This window comes from Metopolophium dirhodum, chromosome 4, assembly GCF_019925205.1.
Source record: "Metopolophium dirhodum isolate CAU chromosome 4, ASM1992520v1, whole genome shotgun sequence".
NCBI classification, from domain to species: Eukaryota; Metazoa; Arthropoda; class Insecta; order Hemiptera; family Aphididae; genus Metopolophium; species Metopolophium dirhodum.
In genome coordinates, this window is record NC_083563.1 from 34,734,876 (window position 1) to 34,753,059 (window position 18,184).

The 18,184-nt window shown below is 27.8% G+C and overlaps 1 protein-coding gene across 2 annotated transcripts in view; it reads left to right on the forward strand.

Annotated features, from left to right (window-relative positions):
* Positions 1 to 958: 958 nt before the first annotated feature.
* Positions 959 to 18,184, forward strand: part of LOC132942352 (GTP-binding protein REM 1-like) — a 93,403-nt gene continuing 76,177 nt past the window's right edge. For both annotated transcript variants that reach the window (XM_061010661.1, XM_061010662.1), the window contains exons 1-2: positions 959 to 1,173; positions 12,423 to 12,756. In XM_061010661.1, coding sequence (XP_060866644.1) covers positions 1,157 to 1,173; positions 12,423 to 12,756 — 351 coding nt within the window. In that variant the 5' untranslated portion in view covers positions 959 to 1,156. The remainder of the gene's footprint in view (positions 1,174 to 12,422; positions 12,757 to 18,184) is intronic.

The window sequence follows — 18,184 nt, forward strand, 5'->3', positions numbered from 1 at the left end:
ACACTTTTGTACGAATTTCCGTCCCGATAGTTCATCCGCAGCACTGTGGTCGCCAAACGATAACACAACATTCATAATATCGGATGATAAACACATTGTCTGTACAATTTAAAAAGCATTCGTGGTTTCCATAACGACGTAGCCAACGTTTTCGATAATTCATAATCGCTGCTAACGACAGTCTTAGAACAAAGATTGAGATACCATAAACAATAATATTAATTGTATACAAAATATTAAAAATAAAATATTTACAAAATATTTACTCGTCGTAATGAGCGAAAACGCGTAACACACCATCAGTTCCGTGTCACCTGCTAAACCCGTGCAGTGGTATATTTGCGGGTTTGTGGTGGGATTTAGTAATTGGTCACATTTCGTACTACTTGCTACACGATATTTTAAAAATAGTTTATGAATTATTGTAACTTTAACACTGCCTACTTGGTATATCGTTTATAATAAAATGAATAATAAGTAACCTCACTAATAAGTAATGGTGAAAACGTTTTGTACTGTTTGAAGTTATTAATTACAACGGAACTTTCATTGCCGATATAGTACGATGTGTATCGACGGACAATCCGATAGATGGGTGATGATGAATTATTCAATATTTACGAGTGGTCTCGAACTAAAGATAGAAAAAATTGCTAAATTTATTTTTTATACATTATTTTACTATAATAAAAATACTTTTATTTTCTCTCCAACTGTCCTAGAAACTCCTAGTCCAACGCGACCCCTCCTTCCCCAGAGAAAACAATCTCAAACGGGCTCTGCCGCTGCACCCTGCACCGGTGAGCATTGTAGTTGTCGTACGATTTTCACCCTCACTCCCCTCCACACCGTCCAAACGGCCTCACCACTGGCGCGCCACGCACCCCCTTTATCGTCGACAGCGTCCAAACAAAAGCTGACGTGATAGCGCATGAGGCCAGCAGTACCGTCTGTTCTGCGGGCCGAGCGGTTCGCGTCCCATCACACCTCGTGGACGTGTCCGTCGCGCGCGGCCAAGAATTCTTAAACGGTGATTAATTATTATGCATAAAATGTTTACGTAATACATTTGATTCGTTTGCGTCGTTGCGTACCGGTTGGTACGATACTAATAATTGTGCGAGTGTTTTCGATATTTTTTCTGCCATTCTCATCGATGATGACATTTTACAGGTATGCGTGTTTACATAATATTATTGTACCTACGCCTCATGTCGTATTTGAATTTGGACTGCGAGTGTCAGGGCAAACTGCTGTCATAATAATATTATAATAAATGTTGTCGCAGCGGTGTTATTATTTTTTTGTTACCCTTTCGGTCGCATGCACCAACAACGATCTAACGGTTTTCGGGTTGAAATTGCAATTTTTATACATACGGTTAATTAGGTAAATTGAATTCGTTTGTTCACAATAGGTTTCGAGACGATTACAACCATGAAACGAACCTAACCCAACCGATCAACGTTTCATTATATGAGTTATTTAAACAAGAAATCACTAAAATTGATGATGTGCACAATATTTCATAACAATAAATAATTATTGTAAGAATTGTGTATAATTGTTTGAAAACATTTCCTATAGAATAACCAAATTAATAAAGAATTACGGTGAATATATAATAATTATGTATTATATATTTTTTATCGATAAATTTAACAAAATTATGGCAGCTAAATCGGAGGTGTGATAAATGAAAATATTAGATACTAAAATGCCCAGTTGCATAAAACTTTTAGTGTTTTGTTATTTAAGCAAAGATGTATGTATAGATAACGGTATTTTAAGTTTTTCGCAATTACGCATTACCTACTTTTAAAATCTTTTATTTTGTGTAATATGTGCAGTGTATTAGGTACCTGGTAACTATATACTCAAAAACATTTACAACCTTTACATTTTTCATAAATTAGAGAAATAGCTGAATTTGCTGCTTTGAGTATCTATTTTCGGATAGATTGTATTCTAGTTGTAAACAAATATTTAACAAATTTAATATTTATATATTATAAAAAATACATTTTTTATTCTTACGCCAAACATTAGTTTGTCAATAAGTCTTTTATAAGCGTGAAATAGTGAATATATAAACTATTATAATCCTCGTATAATATTGCCCCTGAAAGAAATAACGATTTTTTTAAAGGAATTGTTTACATTTATATCAACGTTTTCATTCCGAGGTAATAAAACAATATATTATATATTTTTGATTTATCTAAGATATATTAAAATTCATGATGTAATATTTGTGTATATTATAATCTATTACAACAGTTGTACAGAAAAATGTTTTAGTTAGTTATCATATGTTGCACACAAATTCACCGAAGACATTTTTTACTTTTGAGTTTCACAAATATATCTAATTTTTACTTAAGCTAATTTTAAAAAAAATATATCTTTGTTTAGTTCACCATATATGTCTACGTGCAACTTGCTTAAGTTTTGTTTTATGAATTATTTGAAGTTCAGAGTTTGACAGTTGAATGAAACATATTTGTTAAACTTTGAGATTTAGAACTGACCTGTTAAGGTTAATAAAATAAACAAGTACCTATGAAGAAATTGTATGAATTATTTAAAGGGTAGATTTCTTAATGAAAATACAACTCAATAAGTTATAACCATTTACCAATTAAATAATTTAATTTTAAATCTTATTTTAAAAATTAATTAGACGAAATAATTAAAATTGGAACCAAACTTACATATCCCTGTTAAACAAAAATTATGTTTAGGTTCAATTATTTAAACATGTAATAAGGCATTTCTTAATTGAATGTACGAAACAATATAGTTTTCCTAAATTATTTAAATTAAATGACTCTGAAACTCAAAACAAATAAACAAATAAGAAATGTATAATTTATTCAAATATGTAGTACCTTTTACCCAAAACATACGATTTCGCACCGCTTTCCACCATAATTTTGCAAACAAAAGAACACTTAAATAATTATTTAGTAGGTACACACTAATAAAATATTTCAAGTAAATACGTAATAAAAAAAAAAACAATAGATTGCCATCTCAATGCAATTTTATTCAATTCGTTTCTATTATTCTGTAATTTCAATGGTAGTATAAATATTAAGGGTGATAATTATAAACAATATAAGTATACAGTTTAAATCATGGTGAGAATGGTTAGTGAATTACTCAGTACATTTACTTTTTACCTATGTTAAATGATGTTAATGCATTGTAAGTAAATTTAAAATAAGATATATACATTTTTCCTACAAGGTATACTTTTTATATGAGTAACTGTATACACTTTATTATTCGTATTATTTAAAATGACTTAAAATTGAATAAATAAACTCAGTGTATCTAGTGTATTTCTAATTTTTGATGTCCATTAAAAATATTTTTTTTATTAAATAATATTACATTTTATAAACTGACACATTTGTGTATAATAACTTCAAATCCTTGATATTAATTTGGTTTATAAAACAATCAAATACTTATTTCATATTTTAGACGATTTAAATAAAATACTTATTTCGTATTTTAGACGATTTAAATAAAATACTATTTAAAAATATTACATCTTGCTGTTTATAAAATAATGAAATAAATTTTGTTTCATCACTAAAAATAATTAAAAATGTATTATTTCATTCAAAATATATGAGAATATAAAATTCTACGGAAATGCATAAATAAAATGCTTTTAAAGCGTCTTCGATTTAAACTATGTTTTAGTATACATCTGAAGAAGAACTGTACGGAAATATATAACTTTCTTGTACATAAATCATTAACAGTTGAAAACGAGGTATAATATTTACAAGTTGCAATTTAAGTTTGGTATTTAAGTAATTATATATATATTAAAGTTCCTTATAATTTTTCAGATATAGTTATATATACTTATTATAGTCGCTCATCATACATCATAAATACATGCTGTTGTCTATACACTAAACTGATTTAATATATTTAAAAATAGAAGTAAAAAAAAAAACGGTGGGCAAGTGGGTGTCGCTCTGCTTTACAGTGGGCCACTGTAATGGACGGTATTACATTAGAATTCAATGATAAAATATCATTATATATAAGAAAAACGATTCTGAGCGAAAACGGTCAGACAGCCTATGATATTATTGTGAATAAAGTAATTTATATATAACCTATTTACGTGGAATCTTGATTTAAATTGTCAATCCTTACCTATAAAAGTTGAACATTTTATACATTTTTAACTACAAAATTATAATTAAATTTTAAATATGATACATTTTGTCAAAATTCGAACTTTAAACACTTATTAAAAAAATTGTGCCTATGTTTTTTTAAATATTTGTCAACTGCTAAAGTAACAACATATCAGGAGCCTTGTATTAAATTTTCAAGCTTTTTGGCCCAACGAGTAGAATTTTATTGATATTTATAGAAAAAAAACTAAAAAAATTGTAAAAACAATAACTTTATTGGAGTGAAGAATCTATGAAATTTTAACTAAAACTAAATTAAACAAATTTCGTGATTTTGACACCTTGTCAACATTCCTAATTAAAATTATCATAACTCATAAGAAATTGATGAGGATTTCCGCTACACTTTTATTAAATACCTTGTGCATTTCTTTCAACATTTATTGGAAATAGCTTAAAAAGTTCAAAAATTCAAAAATTTCATATATCTATAAATAATTCCAATAATGTGCCATTATATTTAAAAATTATACCATGTCTAAAAAAACTAATATATAAATTTATTGAAAATTTCAAGAATCTGTGGTTGTTTGTTTTATTTAATTATAACAAAATAATAAAACAAAATTGATTTTGTTAAAAATGTTGCGTAAATATTTTTATTTTCTGTAATTTTGTTTTAATTTTTCACTATAGTATTAATATAATTACGGAGAATTATTAATTTTGACATCCAGAAACCATACTCGAAAAGTCGAAGCGATTTGGGGCTCAGAAAAATTATGACTGTTGACTGATAAATTAATAAATAATAACACACATCATCGTATTTTCAATGTAATCATCGCTTCGCCCTGAGTCTTAAAACATCACAAACTCAATTATATCATAATATCATATAGCTGAAATAAATAATAAATAATATTTTTAGAAACTAGTAAAATGATTTTATAATTTATCTATTTGTACAATTCATATTATAAACAAACTTTTTCACTCAAATAAAGTATCGTTATATTTTTTGTGAATCTCGAATACTAAATAAAATAAAATAAAATATTTAACTATTTATATACAGCGGGATAAGTATTAAAACTTTTTAGTTTTTCTCGACGCTTTCTTAATCTACTGGTAAGTTAGAATTATTACCTCCAATTAAGTACATTTTTACATCATATAAGATGCTGATGACGAAAATCGGAGTATTTTTACTTATCCAAATATTGATGACGGATAGAAAAAAAACACACATCATTTTAAATACAATACTTTCATTCGCTACCCTCAGAATCTAAAACATGTAAATTCAATATTTTTAATTATTATTATAGTTATAAAATAACATGTAACCAATAGCAACCATATAAATAAATAAAAAAAAATATATTTATTTTTTCAATCTAAAAAAAAATCACCTCTGAACACTACTCTTAGGAGTTGAAAAAATATTCTATAGACACCAATACACGATCCAAGTCTCAAGGAATCTATTGATATATTATTTATTGAACACGGTCCAGTAGTTTTTGAGTCCATTAACTTTGGATAAATCAACATCCATTTTTATATATTATATAGATTTACCAGCTGTCCCGGCGTTACCCGATTTCCGTCGTAAACCTAAAAAAACCTGTATGAGCACCTCTTTCAAAATGCGAATTATGGAAAATTCTTTCTTAGTTCACTTATACATGGGGGTACGAAGGTTCATGAGAATGTCAAGCCTCTAGCTATACGTTTAGGCTCTATGTTGATCAGTCAATCGGTCAATTAATCAGGACATGTTTGGTTATATACACATATAGAATGCAGATAATATACATCTTCTTTCCCAAATAATATATAAATTTTATTCATTCATATAAATACCCATTGATCATTACTATTGTATATTATAGCGCACTATACAAATTGTTAATTTTTCTTTAAACGATACACTAATGACTTATCCTTATATATTATATTAATAAGTAACATAATTATGATGTTCAAGATAAAAAAATATCTTATTGTTTTCTAATTTGTTCGTATTAATGGAGGTTCATGATTAACTATATTATACATCACTACATAAGTTTTTTTTATCGAGATTGTTAATATTTATTTATAACCTTTTTTTTTTTAGCTTATTCCAATTACAAATTAGTTAATATTTAAAGAATATCTACATACTTAAAAATAAGTGGATGTCGCCCTGCTGTACAGTACGTTACAAGTGATTCACTGTAATGGATAGTGTTAAATTTGAATTCAATGATATAATATAATTGTATAAGAAAAACGATTCTAAGCGAAAACGGTCAGTCAGTCTATGATATTACCAAGTATATTTGATGATATTATTGTGAATAAAGTAATTTATATATAACCTATTTACGTGGAGCCTTGTTTTAAAATTTCAATCCTTAGCTATAAAAGTTGAACATTTTATAAATTTTTAACTACAAAATAATTATTAAATTTTAAATTTGATAAATTTTGTCAAGATTTGAACTTTAAATGCTTATAAATAAAAACTGTGACTAAGGATTTTTAATATTTTTCAAATATCATAGTAACAATATAATAAGAGCCTTGTATTAATTTTTCAAGCTTTTTTACCCAACAAATAGGTAAATAAGTTTTATTGACATCCATAGAAAAAAATACTAATAAAATTGGAAACTGAAAATGTTCCTAAACGGTTCAAAACAAATCAAAATATTTTTAAAATTTTTTTTTTTTTTTATTTGCTTTCGGTATAAACCATTACAGCACAACAATTAATATATAATACATCAGACAAGATTACATAATAATATAAATATAAAGGTTATAAGAGGTAGTATAAAATATAACTAGATTGCATGTTAGCACAATGGGATATAGCATATAACATTGAATACAATAATATTTATGGTGTATTAAGTTTGTGTAGAACGGCTGTAAGCAGAGAGAGGAGGGGGTTAATTAGTGAGGATAGCTCGGACAGAAAATTAGATAATGTGGAAAGGTCATTAAATGAATCCGATCTATTGTTATTTATAGTAGCATTGATATCGTTGGGCTTGGAAACAACAGATGCATAAGACGGTTTAGACTGAGAGGTAGTAGAAGTGTTTGGAAGAGATAATTCGACCGGTTTATTTATTTTGAGAGTCTGCGTTCGTTTTTTGTTCTGATGGTTTTTAAGACGCTTTGAAAGTGAATTGAAAACTGGGCAGCCTTTGTAGTTGGCCGTATGATCACCGGCACAGAGGGCGCATTATGTAGCTGGGCTGTTTTGGTCTTTTGTGCAATCCTCGGAAAAATTATCTTCGCTGCATTTGACGCACCTAGGAGTATGGTGACAATTATTTCTTGTGTGTCCGTAGATTTGACATTGATGACATTGTGGAGGACCACGACGGGTTTTATGAGGTTTCTCGATGACGACAATGGTGTTGAGTAAAGACGTAATATTAAGGACATCTTTGTTGTTACTTCGGGGAAATAAATCGACAAAAAACATTGGGAGGGCGCACTTGTTTTTATTTTTTATATTCATTACGTGTTTCGCGGAATGTCCTTTGTCTAACAAGGCGGCGGAAATATCAGTGCACAGAGTAGTGTGGTGAAGGTTTTTGATCACGATTCTGTATGTACGAAGATGACGAGGTAAGAAAGTGTGGAAACTGGCGTTAGTAACCATTAAGTGCTCAATGATTGTATTATAACTGATACGATCACAAGGACGAACGATCAGATAATGAGAAGTTGACTTACACGTAAAGGCGTTTGGATTGGTAATCCTAGCTAGTTCTTTTGTAAATGCTGAGAAATTGTTAATATTTTTAATATACAGTGGGGGAGGCTCCGGCTCCACAACATGTTCGATGATAGTTGGTTTTTCTGGAATGTTTGAGCTGTTTGAAACGGGCATTTCGAGTGCACTATCAGTGGAATCATCCGTAGCGAGAACGGAGAACCGATTTGGTGAAACAAAAAATTGTTTTTTTGACTTGTTGTCGTAGGCGTTGGGTGAAATTGACGAATCGGATAAATTACGTTTGGACGGCATATTTGGCAAAGCGCGACATTAGACGTGGACTTCGACCAACGTGTAATATGTGTATCTCAGACGAAATACTTAATTATTAAGACCGTAAGCGTTGCGATAACATTTGCGATAACGGAGCGAAACTCATTACGTACGTGTGTAGACGCTGGAGAAAACGACCGAACTGATTTTAAAATTTTACCGTGTATAGAAAATGCAAATATAAAAAAAAAAAAAAAAAAAAAAAAAAAAAACTATGAAATATAAATTTCATGTATATACGATCATTTGTTTTAGAGTTACACTAAAAACCAAAATCGATTTCCTCGAAAACAGATTTTGCGTAAAAATTCCCGTTTTTCCTTAACTTTTCTTTTGTTTTTCACGTCGCTTTTGAAAACTACCAGGAAATTTTTACTTTTTACCGCGTAAAGTACCAACTAGATTCATTTTCCTATCAGAAAAGTTACTGTTGAAGAAAATCCAAGCATTTTTACTGTCCTAAAAGGTGATGACAGACACAAAAAAAAAAACACACTTCATTATAAAATCAATACATTCATCGCTTTGCTCAGAACCTAAAATAATATTCATTACAGCCTAGATACAAACTAATAATAATTAATGCATTTTGATTAAATTACAACTATCTTTAAGAATTGATTGTGTTATGGTCCAGAAAATTATGAATAACTTTATTATGCCAAGTAAGTCTAAAAATAATTATAGGAGTACAACAAAAAGTGCTGTTTTACATCAATCAACTTCTTAAATGTAATATATACTACCTACCTATTTTACCTTGTAACAATTTTACATTTCACTAGAATTTTAATTTTTTATTATTAATAATAATGCTTCAACATCTGATGTTAGTAGTCTTGTGGTAGATACGTTATATCATGTACCTGTATGGTATATAAGCACAAAATTTAAAATTAAGACATATACAAGTTAAAGGTACATTCGTAAGTTATTTATAATATTAATTTTAGTAAGGAATTCTAGGATTTTTGTGCAGTTGTCTTTCAGAGTTTCTTCTAAGTTGTTTGGAATCGATAAGGTATTTCATATGTCTTTGAAAATTTAGCATTGTTGGATGATATGTCAAGTGTTTACGTCAACTAGATATTTGGTGAATATGGGTATTGGATCTTTGCTAATTAGAAATGCGTGGGTTAAGAATGAATGTCTAATTGTTGGTCTTGTTACAACTTCTTGTCACTAGTTAAAATATTATGGAATGTGCCATTTTTTAATACTTTATTTAATCATTTTTTAGTTCATTATATACTGGGATGAATATCAATTACTTTTTAAAGCTAGATAATATTAATATTATTATATTTGTATTTCGGTGAAATGACTATGCTTACATCCTATATTTCTATAAGAATATGAATTTGAATTAATGTGTATTTGAGTATTTCTCATAATTACCATGATATTGTACTGTTTATAAATAATTACTCATTATTTGCTAAGAAATTATTTATTATATTTTTTTGTTTCTAACACAAGTTGAATTTTTTTTAAAGCTTATAATTTTTGTTTAAATATCTCATTTAGTATTTTGTCAAAAATAATTATTTTATTTTTTATACTGTAAAAACTAAAAAGTTTCTTCGGTGTAGTTCACACACTAAAAGTAAATTAAAAATAAATAAGCATCATTATAAAATCAATACATTTATACCTACCCCCGGCCAGAATTCAAAAAAATAAATAATAATAATTTAATTAAGTTCCCGGTTAGGTAGGCAGTGCTGCTAAATGTGCACATTATTATTAATTTTTACATCTCAAATTTAAAATCATTTTTATGCTTTATTAAATTAATTTAAATCTATAAATTAACACTTTATATTAATATACTTTATAAGAAACAAATAAGTAACATAATATTAATTTGATGTCAATGTCTAGATAATAGAAAAGTAAGTATATGAAAAGAAATATATTAAAATAATAAGTAACTAACAATTTTCTTATTAAGTCTTAGATATATGGTATGATACCTCTATAATAATTTTTAGTTATACCGTATTACAAAGTTGGATGGGGCTGATCTGTTGAATAATTGGACCAAATATTATTTTGAAATAGATTTTTAGGATAGGAGTCGTATCATAAGCCGGACTTAAATTATACGGATAATAATGAGATGACATGTGATTGGCCAGATAGTTATTGATGTATTTGTTATATCATTTTAATTAATGATAAAAAAAATTTTAAATCGTTGTATTATATTGTTATCTAAAAAACTAATATCGGTTACTGAAAAAGACACAGGTCATACTACTCTATTGGAAGTTGGAATGTATCATATCGTTTAGATGTTTAGTACTAAATTACTTTTTCTTTTATCATTTATTTAGTTAGTATAGGGTACGCTCATAAATGATTAAATATTCATTGAAAGTTTGAATTGTGAAATTATTAAAAAACAAGATTATATTTATCTTGTATAGAAGTAATATTTATTTAAAACATGTATACTCATAAAGTCAAAAGTTATCAGGCAACAGCAACTCACCATACTATATAAGTTATATTTAATACAAATTATACAGATATTTATTAGATTATTAACCCATTAATAACATTTATATATTTAGCAGACAATTATTATTTCATTTAAAAAAAAATATTATAAATTAAATATGTGATATAGGTATATAATATTTATTATTATTATCAGATGAATAAGAATAATTTTATGAAAATTTATATAGCCCTCTTTTTATGTTGATATAGTTATTTTAGTTAAATATAACTACACAACTGTATCAAATAATTAAACTTCACCTAATATGTATCAACATTTTGATGTAATTATCCTAATATATAAAGATTCTTCATATTTAGCAAAATAAACCACATTTGTTATGGTGCGTCTTTGTAATATCAAATAATAATTTCGCATGTACCTACACTACATAATCAAAGTACAAATAAGTTGGTTTACAAACTTCCCTTACATTGATGAAGGTAACAATATTATCAAATTACACATTTTAATTTTTAACCACGAGAATTTACCGTTCTCTCTTATTCAGTTGTAAGTCGACTTGGACAAAATGTTTTCTTTAAACTAATCGAAATTAACTTGGATACCAATGTTGGCCGATATTAGACGTAATATAAGAAGTAGTCAAACCAATTACAATTTATTTAAATTTTTAAATTTTGTTGTTATTAATGTTGAATAAAACGAATGTTTGTAATCCCGATGTCATAAATTATTGTTCTTTAACAAGTAACAACGTTTTAGACATTGTTTATGAAGATTATAAAATTTCAAAAAAGTAGCTAAAACGTGCACGTGTTATGTCCTCGGGGATTTATTACGATACACGCTAGAATGTTTAATCTGAATTCCTATCAGACATTAATGTCACATTCAAACACACCAGCCTCAATCTTTTTTTTTTTTTTTGATGAAATACTTTTGATCAAACATGTTTTACCCACGTTGAACTCTTAAAATACATCACTTTTCCCGGTATGTTATAACAGTTAATTAAAACTTGCTGGTTATAAAAAATAAAAATGTCTTATGAATATATATTAATAATATTATGATGATTTAAAGGTAAGGTAATTAACTAGGTATCTAGATAGAATGGCAGATAACTCAGTTGAGTGCAAAAAACTATGTAATTTAAAAAAAGTAAACAATAATGTTATTATAGTTGCATTATCTATTTATATCAATATATAATATTTCAATAAAAGAAACAATTAATTACATTGTTTAGCGAATTTTTACTAGTTTGATAGAAGTAATATGAACAATAAAATATATGATTGGACTTTGACTCATAAAAACCACCAGTTCTTCATTAAGTTATAACTATTGGGGCAGGTTAAATTTTTTTTTTCTCTTATAAAGTGATAATATGTTTTCGTGATTCAACATTTTTTTTTGAGAAATCATAGTGTAAAAAAATACGAATATTTTTGAAAACCATCGAAAACAATAGATGTTCTAAACTGACACGCTTTTTAATACCTTATAGTATTCCAAATCTAATCATTGTGGTTTTTATTTACACTTAGGGATCCCCGGATTGGTGTTTAGAATACAAGTATCTAACAAATCTCTGGAATGATATTGACACGATTTCAAATCATAAATAGTATTCTCGTTTATTATTGGTCAGCGGGAGTTGTAGTCGCCCATTCAGGAATTTTATCGATACTCATAAATATCGTTCATCTTTGAACAGGCCAACGTCCGCACCGATGCCATTTTATGGGGGCGATTACCGGCCGGACGACGAGCCGCCACCGGAAGCCGTCTTGGAGGAGAAACGCATCTTAGAACACCAATTCCGAAGACCATCGCCGTCGCGGTTGTCGTCCACGTCCTCATCTATCCGGCCACCGACCGCGGTCAGACAGGGTGGCGGCATCAGCGCAAACAGGTCTCTGCGCGCCAGGCCATCGGGAAGTTCGCCCAGGAGGAGTCTACAACGGTCGTCGGCGTTCGGCAACCGGAGATCTACAACGATCACGGATCGCGGACGTACGGCGTCTATGCCCGCCGTGCCGATTGTCAGGGTAAGGCCAGATAAGGCATTTTCAGAATATTTTTATATCATTATTATTATTTATTTATTTATTATGGCCTATCGAGCAACGAGCAAAGTTTGTATTGAATCGGCTCATTTAAACTTTAAAGTTTGAATGTTAGTAAAAATTACTAGCTGAATGATCCACAAATTTTTAGAAAAGTATTCTGCTGTGGACTATTGTCTATGAAATTACAAATATCTAGTAGGTTGTGGTTTAAAAATCAAGAGTGAATAGATGGGTTAAGAAATTTTTGGAAAATTTTTGGAATTGAGGATAAAAATACAAGAGCGTTATAAAATATTAAAACTGTGCGTAGTTTACATCTTTTAAAAGTATGTATTGATTTTTGAAAATCGAAATAATCACGCGCGCTTATACTTTTTACAGAATCGCCCTTTTTTCTATGTCATTTTTATTAAATATTAGCTGACGTTACTGAAAATATATAATAAGACAAATTTAAAGACAATTTAAATACCCTATCATTAAGATAGAAGCTTATTACCCTATTATTATTATTGTTATTATTATGAATGCTTAGCATATATTACACCCCTACGATTTCCACCAACAATACAGGGCGATTTAGTGTAAAATTGGGTTTTTGTCTTCATCCGACCGCCACCTATGTAGGTACTAAACTATAATAGGTTATAATGACATTCAATCCACCTCATGTATTATTTTATAACTTAAATATCTGTTAAAATAATTTGATGAAAAAATATTAAAAGTTATATCGATAACGTATAAAATTGTTATCAAAATTATGTGAAAAAAAATGTTCATCAAAAACATTTTTGCAGAGAAAATAACTTTTTTTATAATAAAAAACCTCTCTGTATATTATGATTATATACGCGTATTGGACATAACCATAGTATACACTATACAAGCTGTAGGCCCCACGGCCTATATTATAAATAAACTGTTTCATATTGTCATGAAAATATATGAATGATGGTATATATTTTTCGTTATCAAAATATTTACTAACATCCTGCTATAATACATTTTTTTCCCTCAAATATTAACAAGTATAATAATATACACGTGTATTTTATTTTTATTCGAACGTTATGGTTTTTGGATCGTTTGGATTACAATAATGATGTGCCATGCGATTACATCAATTTCGATTAACTCGATGGGTTTACGTTCAAATTGATTATCATTTAATTTATAATACAATACCTAAAATGTGATGAGAATTATATTTGCAACACGAAAAATCGCGTGTTTTCGTACGAGGTGTGTGTGAGGAAAAATGGTTTAATATTATATTTACGAAAAGCTAAAAAGGAAATAAAACACGACATCCGGCTTACGTGTCACGTATACCTGAAGTCTGAAAGGTTGATAAATGTGTTCAACCAGATGTATTAGTTGATTTTGACAGAAAACCACATTAACAAAGTATAGGGGTACCTGTACCTACATTAGTGTAATCTTTTACACGAAACTATTGGAAATGGATATTATAATAAGACTTAATAAGTTCAATAAGTTCATGTAAACGACCCTAAGAAAAATAATCCATTACAATAGCATATTATTATTATGTGTATCATCTACCAACAAATTATTATTAAAAATGTCCATGATTTATTTTAAATCATAATATTATACCGGGTTTTAGATTCTGATCGGATATGAGCGAGAAATGTTTTGGTATTTACTGTCTGGAGACACTTTTGGTACCTAGGTACCTTTGTCATTTGGTACCACATCTTTGCTTATAATTAGTAATACTATTTTCATATTATATCACAATATAATGTCAATAATATTTAGGTACATCATTCAGTGTCTGAAAACCAAAGTATCTATTGTAAATCCATTCAAATTAGTAATGATAAATTTAATATTTACATTCAGCTATTTACAAATCTCCTTTGACTTTAGCAGATGAAGGGGGTGACATGTTTAACTATTTAGAAACAGCCCTCTGGAATCGTTTTCGGAAAGTTTAGATATTATATCAGCAGTTGCTGTTGACTCGTTATCTATTATTATGTATAATGTGTAAGTATATTAACTTTATACTCGTTTAAATGTTGGTGTAAGCAATGTTTGAAAAAATGTGATGTATAGTTTGTTTGGATGGATATTTTTTATAATTACGTATGTAGGATAGATAAAATTAGTAAATGTTTTAATAACCTTTAATTGGATTGTTTAAAGTAGGAAAACAAGGATATAGGCAGATAATCATTTTAAACACTCTTATATTTTAAATGCTTGAAAACGTCGTGGAATAACTTTTATTATTAAATATCAGTTAATTTATATGTGAAGTTCTGAATACGTGGGAGTATAAAATTAAGTTATTATGTTTCGTTTCATAAAGATTTTAAAATCAAAAACTAATCCATAAAAAAAATAACATTTTTTGCAAGTTGTGTTGGATTATTCCAAAAGTACTTGAATTTGTTTAAATATTACAAGAACAAAATATCATAAATACAATAAATTGTAACGTCTATAATAGTGTATTATAATCATGGTCGTAGGAGCGTACAAATTTTAGTGCATTTATGTGAAATACAGTTTATTTTATAATGTTGTTATGGTTAATTGATTATATAAATAAAAAAATAAGAAATTATATTAATAAGAAAGAAATCTAACTTACGTGTACCTTAAATAACGAGTTCTTGAACTTTGCAAGTAATCGTTACCATAGTATCCTGGTGAATAATGGTGTATTGTGATGATTAAAGTGCAAAAAAACACGCTATTTGATCATTTAGGTGTAAAAAGAATATAATATATAATTATTATTAAACAATTCATGTATTCATCGTTATATAAACATTCCGTATGACTTTTAACATTGAAAATTAAAAATTAAAATTAAACATAATAAGTAATTTTTTTAATAATATGACATTTGCAACTCGTATTTACAATATTTATCTTATACCTTTATTTTTATTTTACATGAATTATTTGTACTTAACACGTTGAGCGCCATGAAACTCAATATTAGGTCTCACCAAATTTTGTCTTCACTGCCACGGGTTTTTTGTATAGGTTTACTAAAATACAGTTATGACAATTTAAACAAATATTGATTAAAAAAAAAAACGAATTATCATATTTGCAAACTTGTAACCCCTACTGAAAGTGGCAACACTGTAGATTTTAAATCGGATGAGAAAATACTCATTATGGAGACCCAAAAATGGGTATCAGCTGAAAATTATTTTAGTGAGATCCAAAAATGGGTCTCAAAACTCAAGTTTTAGTAATTATTGTTGAGACTCAGAATTAGGTCTCATGACGGTTAGCCATATTTTGTGAAAAACAACACTCATAATATAACACATTAATTTTGAAACGAATCATTATTTGACCGATATTATATTATTTATTATTTATTTAATGTTTTCTAATATGTCAAATATAATGTACCTATACATAATATTATACCTATCATAATAAAACAACTTAATTCCTTTGCAACCCAGAAAAAAATATATTAAAAATGCAATGAAGTTACTCATTTCAAGGTTATTATTGGTAGGTATTTAGAAAGAATATTTTAGTTTCTATTATTTTTTTTAAAAACTTTCAATGAGAAGCTTTGGAAGGCAGTTTAAACTTTTTTATGTACTAAGTCTTAAAATGTAATATAAAATATTTCATTTTTTTTTAACAAATTTTATTTGAGTAAATATTTAAAACGAATATTTTATTGTGACGTGTGTGGGACTCATATTTAAAAAAATTAAACTATTATAAATACTTGAAACATTCAGTCTATTTTACCTTTTTGTTAAATGACTAAGAAAATAAGGTCCCCGAAACAAAATATGTAATATTTTGTATGCATATGCGTAGTTAGCTCTATAAAAAAAAAAATTTTAAAATTATTAAAATAAACCTAATACTATTAATTTATTCGTAATTACATTTAGTTTTCATTTATAGTTGTGAATAAAACTTGTTTGATAAGTTTCAAACAAAAATTATCAAACATTTCCCACTTTACATCTAAATTTTAATTTTAATATAACGTCAATCATTATTCATTATACTAGAGAGTAAATTTTTGATTTTCATCGAAATATTGTGAAATAAACAAAAACTTTAAACTTTACATTATAATATCGCCCTTGGCTATTCGTAAGTGTTATATTAAACTAGCTAAACCTACACAGCAGCGTTGCCCCTGACAAATCAAATATTGCCAGTGGATTTACTTTGCTTAAACTTCGTTAAATGTATTTTTGATAATTTTAAATACTTGTAACAGTCATTTTGGTGATTCTGACAGCTGTATATTATATTTGACTATAACTATTTTGTTTTCTGTAACCAATACCAACTCTATACAAAAATATAATATTCGTTTTTCGTAAATACCTGTGTGAGCCTATATTTTTTTTTTACTTTTCTACACACACACACACAACAATAATATTTCCTTTAATAGTATAGATTATTATAACGCATTATAATATTTATACAAGAAATTCGATTGCTACAGAATGACATTTTAGAAACACATCCGCTGTAGATATAAATTCTAAATAAGTGTTTACTTAGTACTTACATGTTTAGTATATTTGAGAATTTGAGATGATATTATTGATGATATAGGACTTTACGTTATGATTGTGTTATTCAGTGATCTCTGTACCCTATTTAGTTGTTATTCACACTCAAAGGATATTACACCGTATAGCGTGTAACCTCTGTATTATTAAGCCTTTCCCCTCTTTTCAACATTGAAGAATACTCATGTCATTGTTGAAACTTGCACAGTCGACAAATGCAATTTTATTTTTCTATGGAGTATAGTTACCATGATTTTGACTTGTCTATATAAAAAATAATAATATCCTTATTTTTTCACCAAAACTCGATATACAATCAGCTAAAATGTCTAATAAATAATAATTACTACAAGACCATTAAATATCAATTTTTAATGCAAAAAAAAAAGATTATCAAACGCTTCGGTTTGACACGGCATTGCGGGTTCATTGGGTAAATAAGTCATGAACGATAGTCGTTGGTTCAAATCTAGTCTGGTAAGTTTTTACCTTCGTTTAATCATCTGACATTGGTCAATCCTTTATTAATCATCCCCTGAAACAAAATTCACGGGCTTCTACATTACGCAGATAAGGGTGGTATGTTACTACAATTTACGCTTTCCTTAAATAGTAAAATGCAATGAGGACGACATTTAAATTAATACGTCTAATGTTAATTTGTTATTTTTTTCTAATAAGCAAATATTCACAATGATAATGAATCGAATATTTTTTTACATAGCTAAATATTAATGTGATTAAACATTTTTATGGCAATGTCTGTCATAACATTTTAAGATATTGTTTTTCTTGTGTATCAGAGAAATAAATAATGAGTTTACTATAATTAATACGATTTTTGTTGG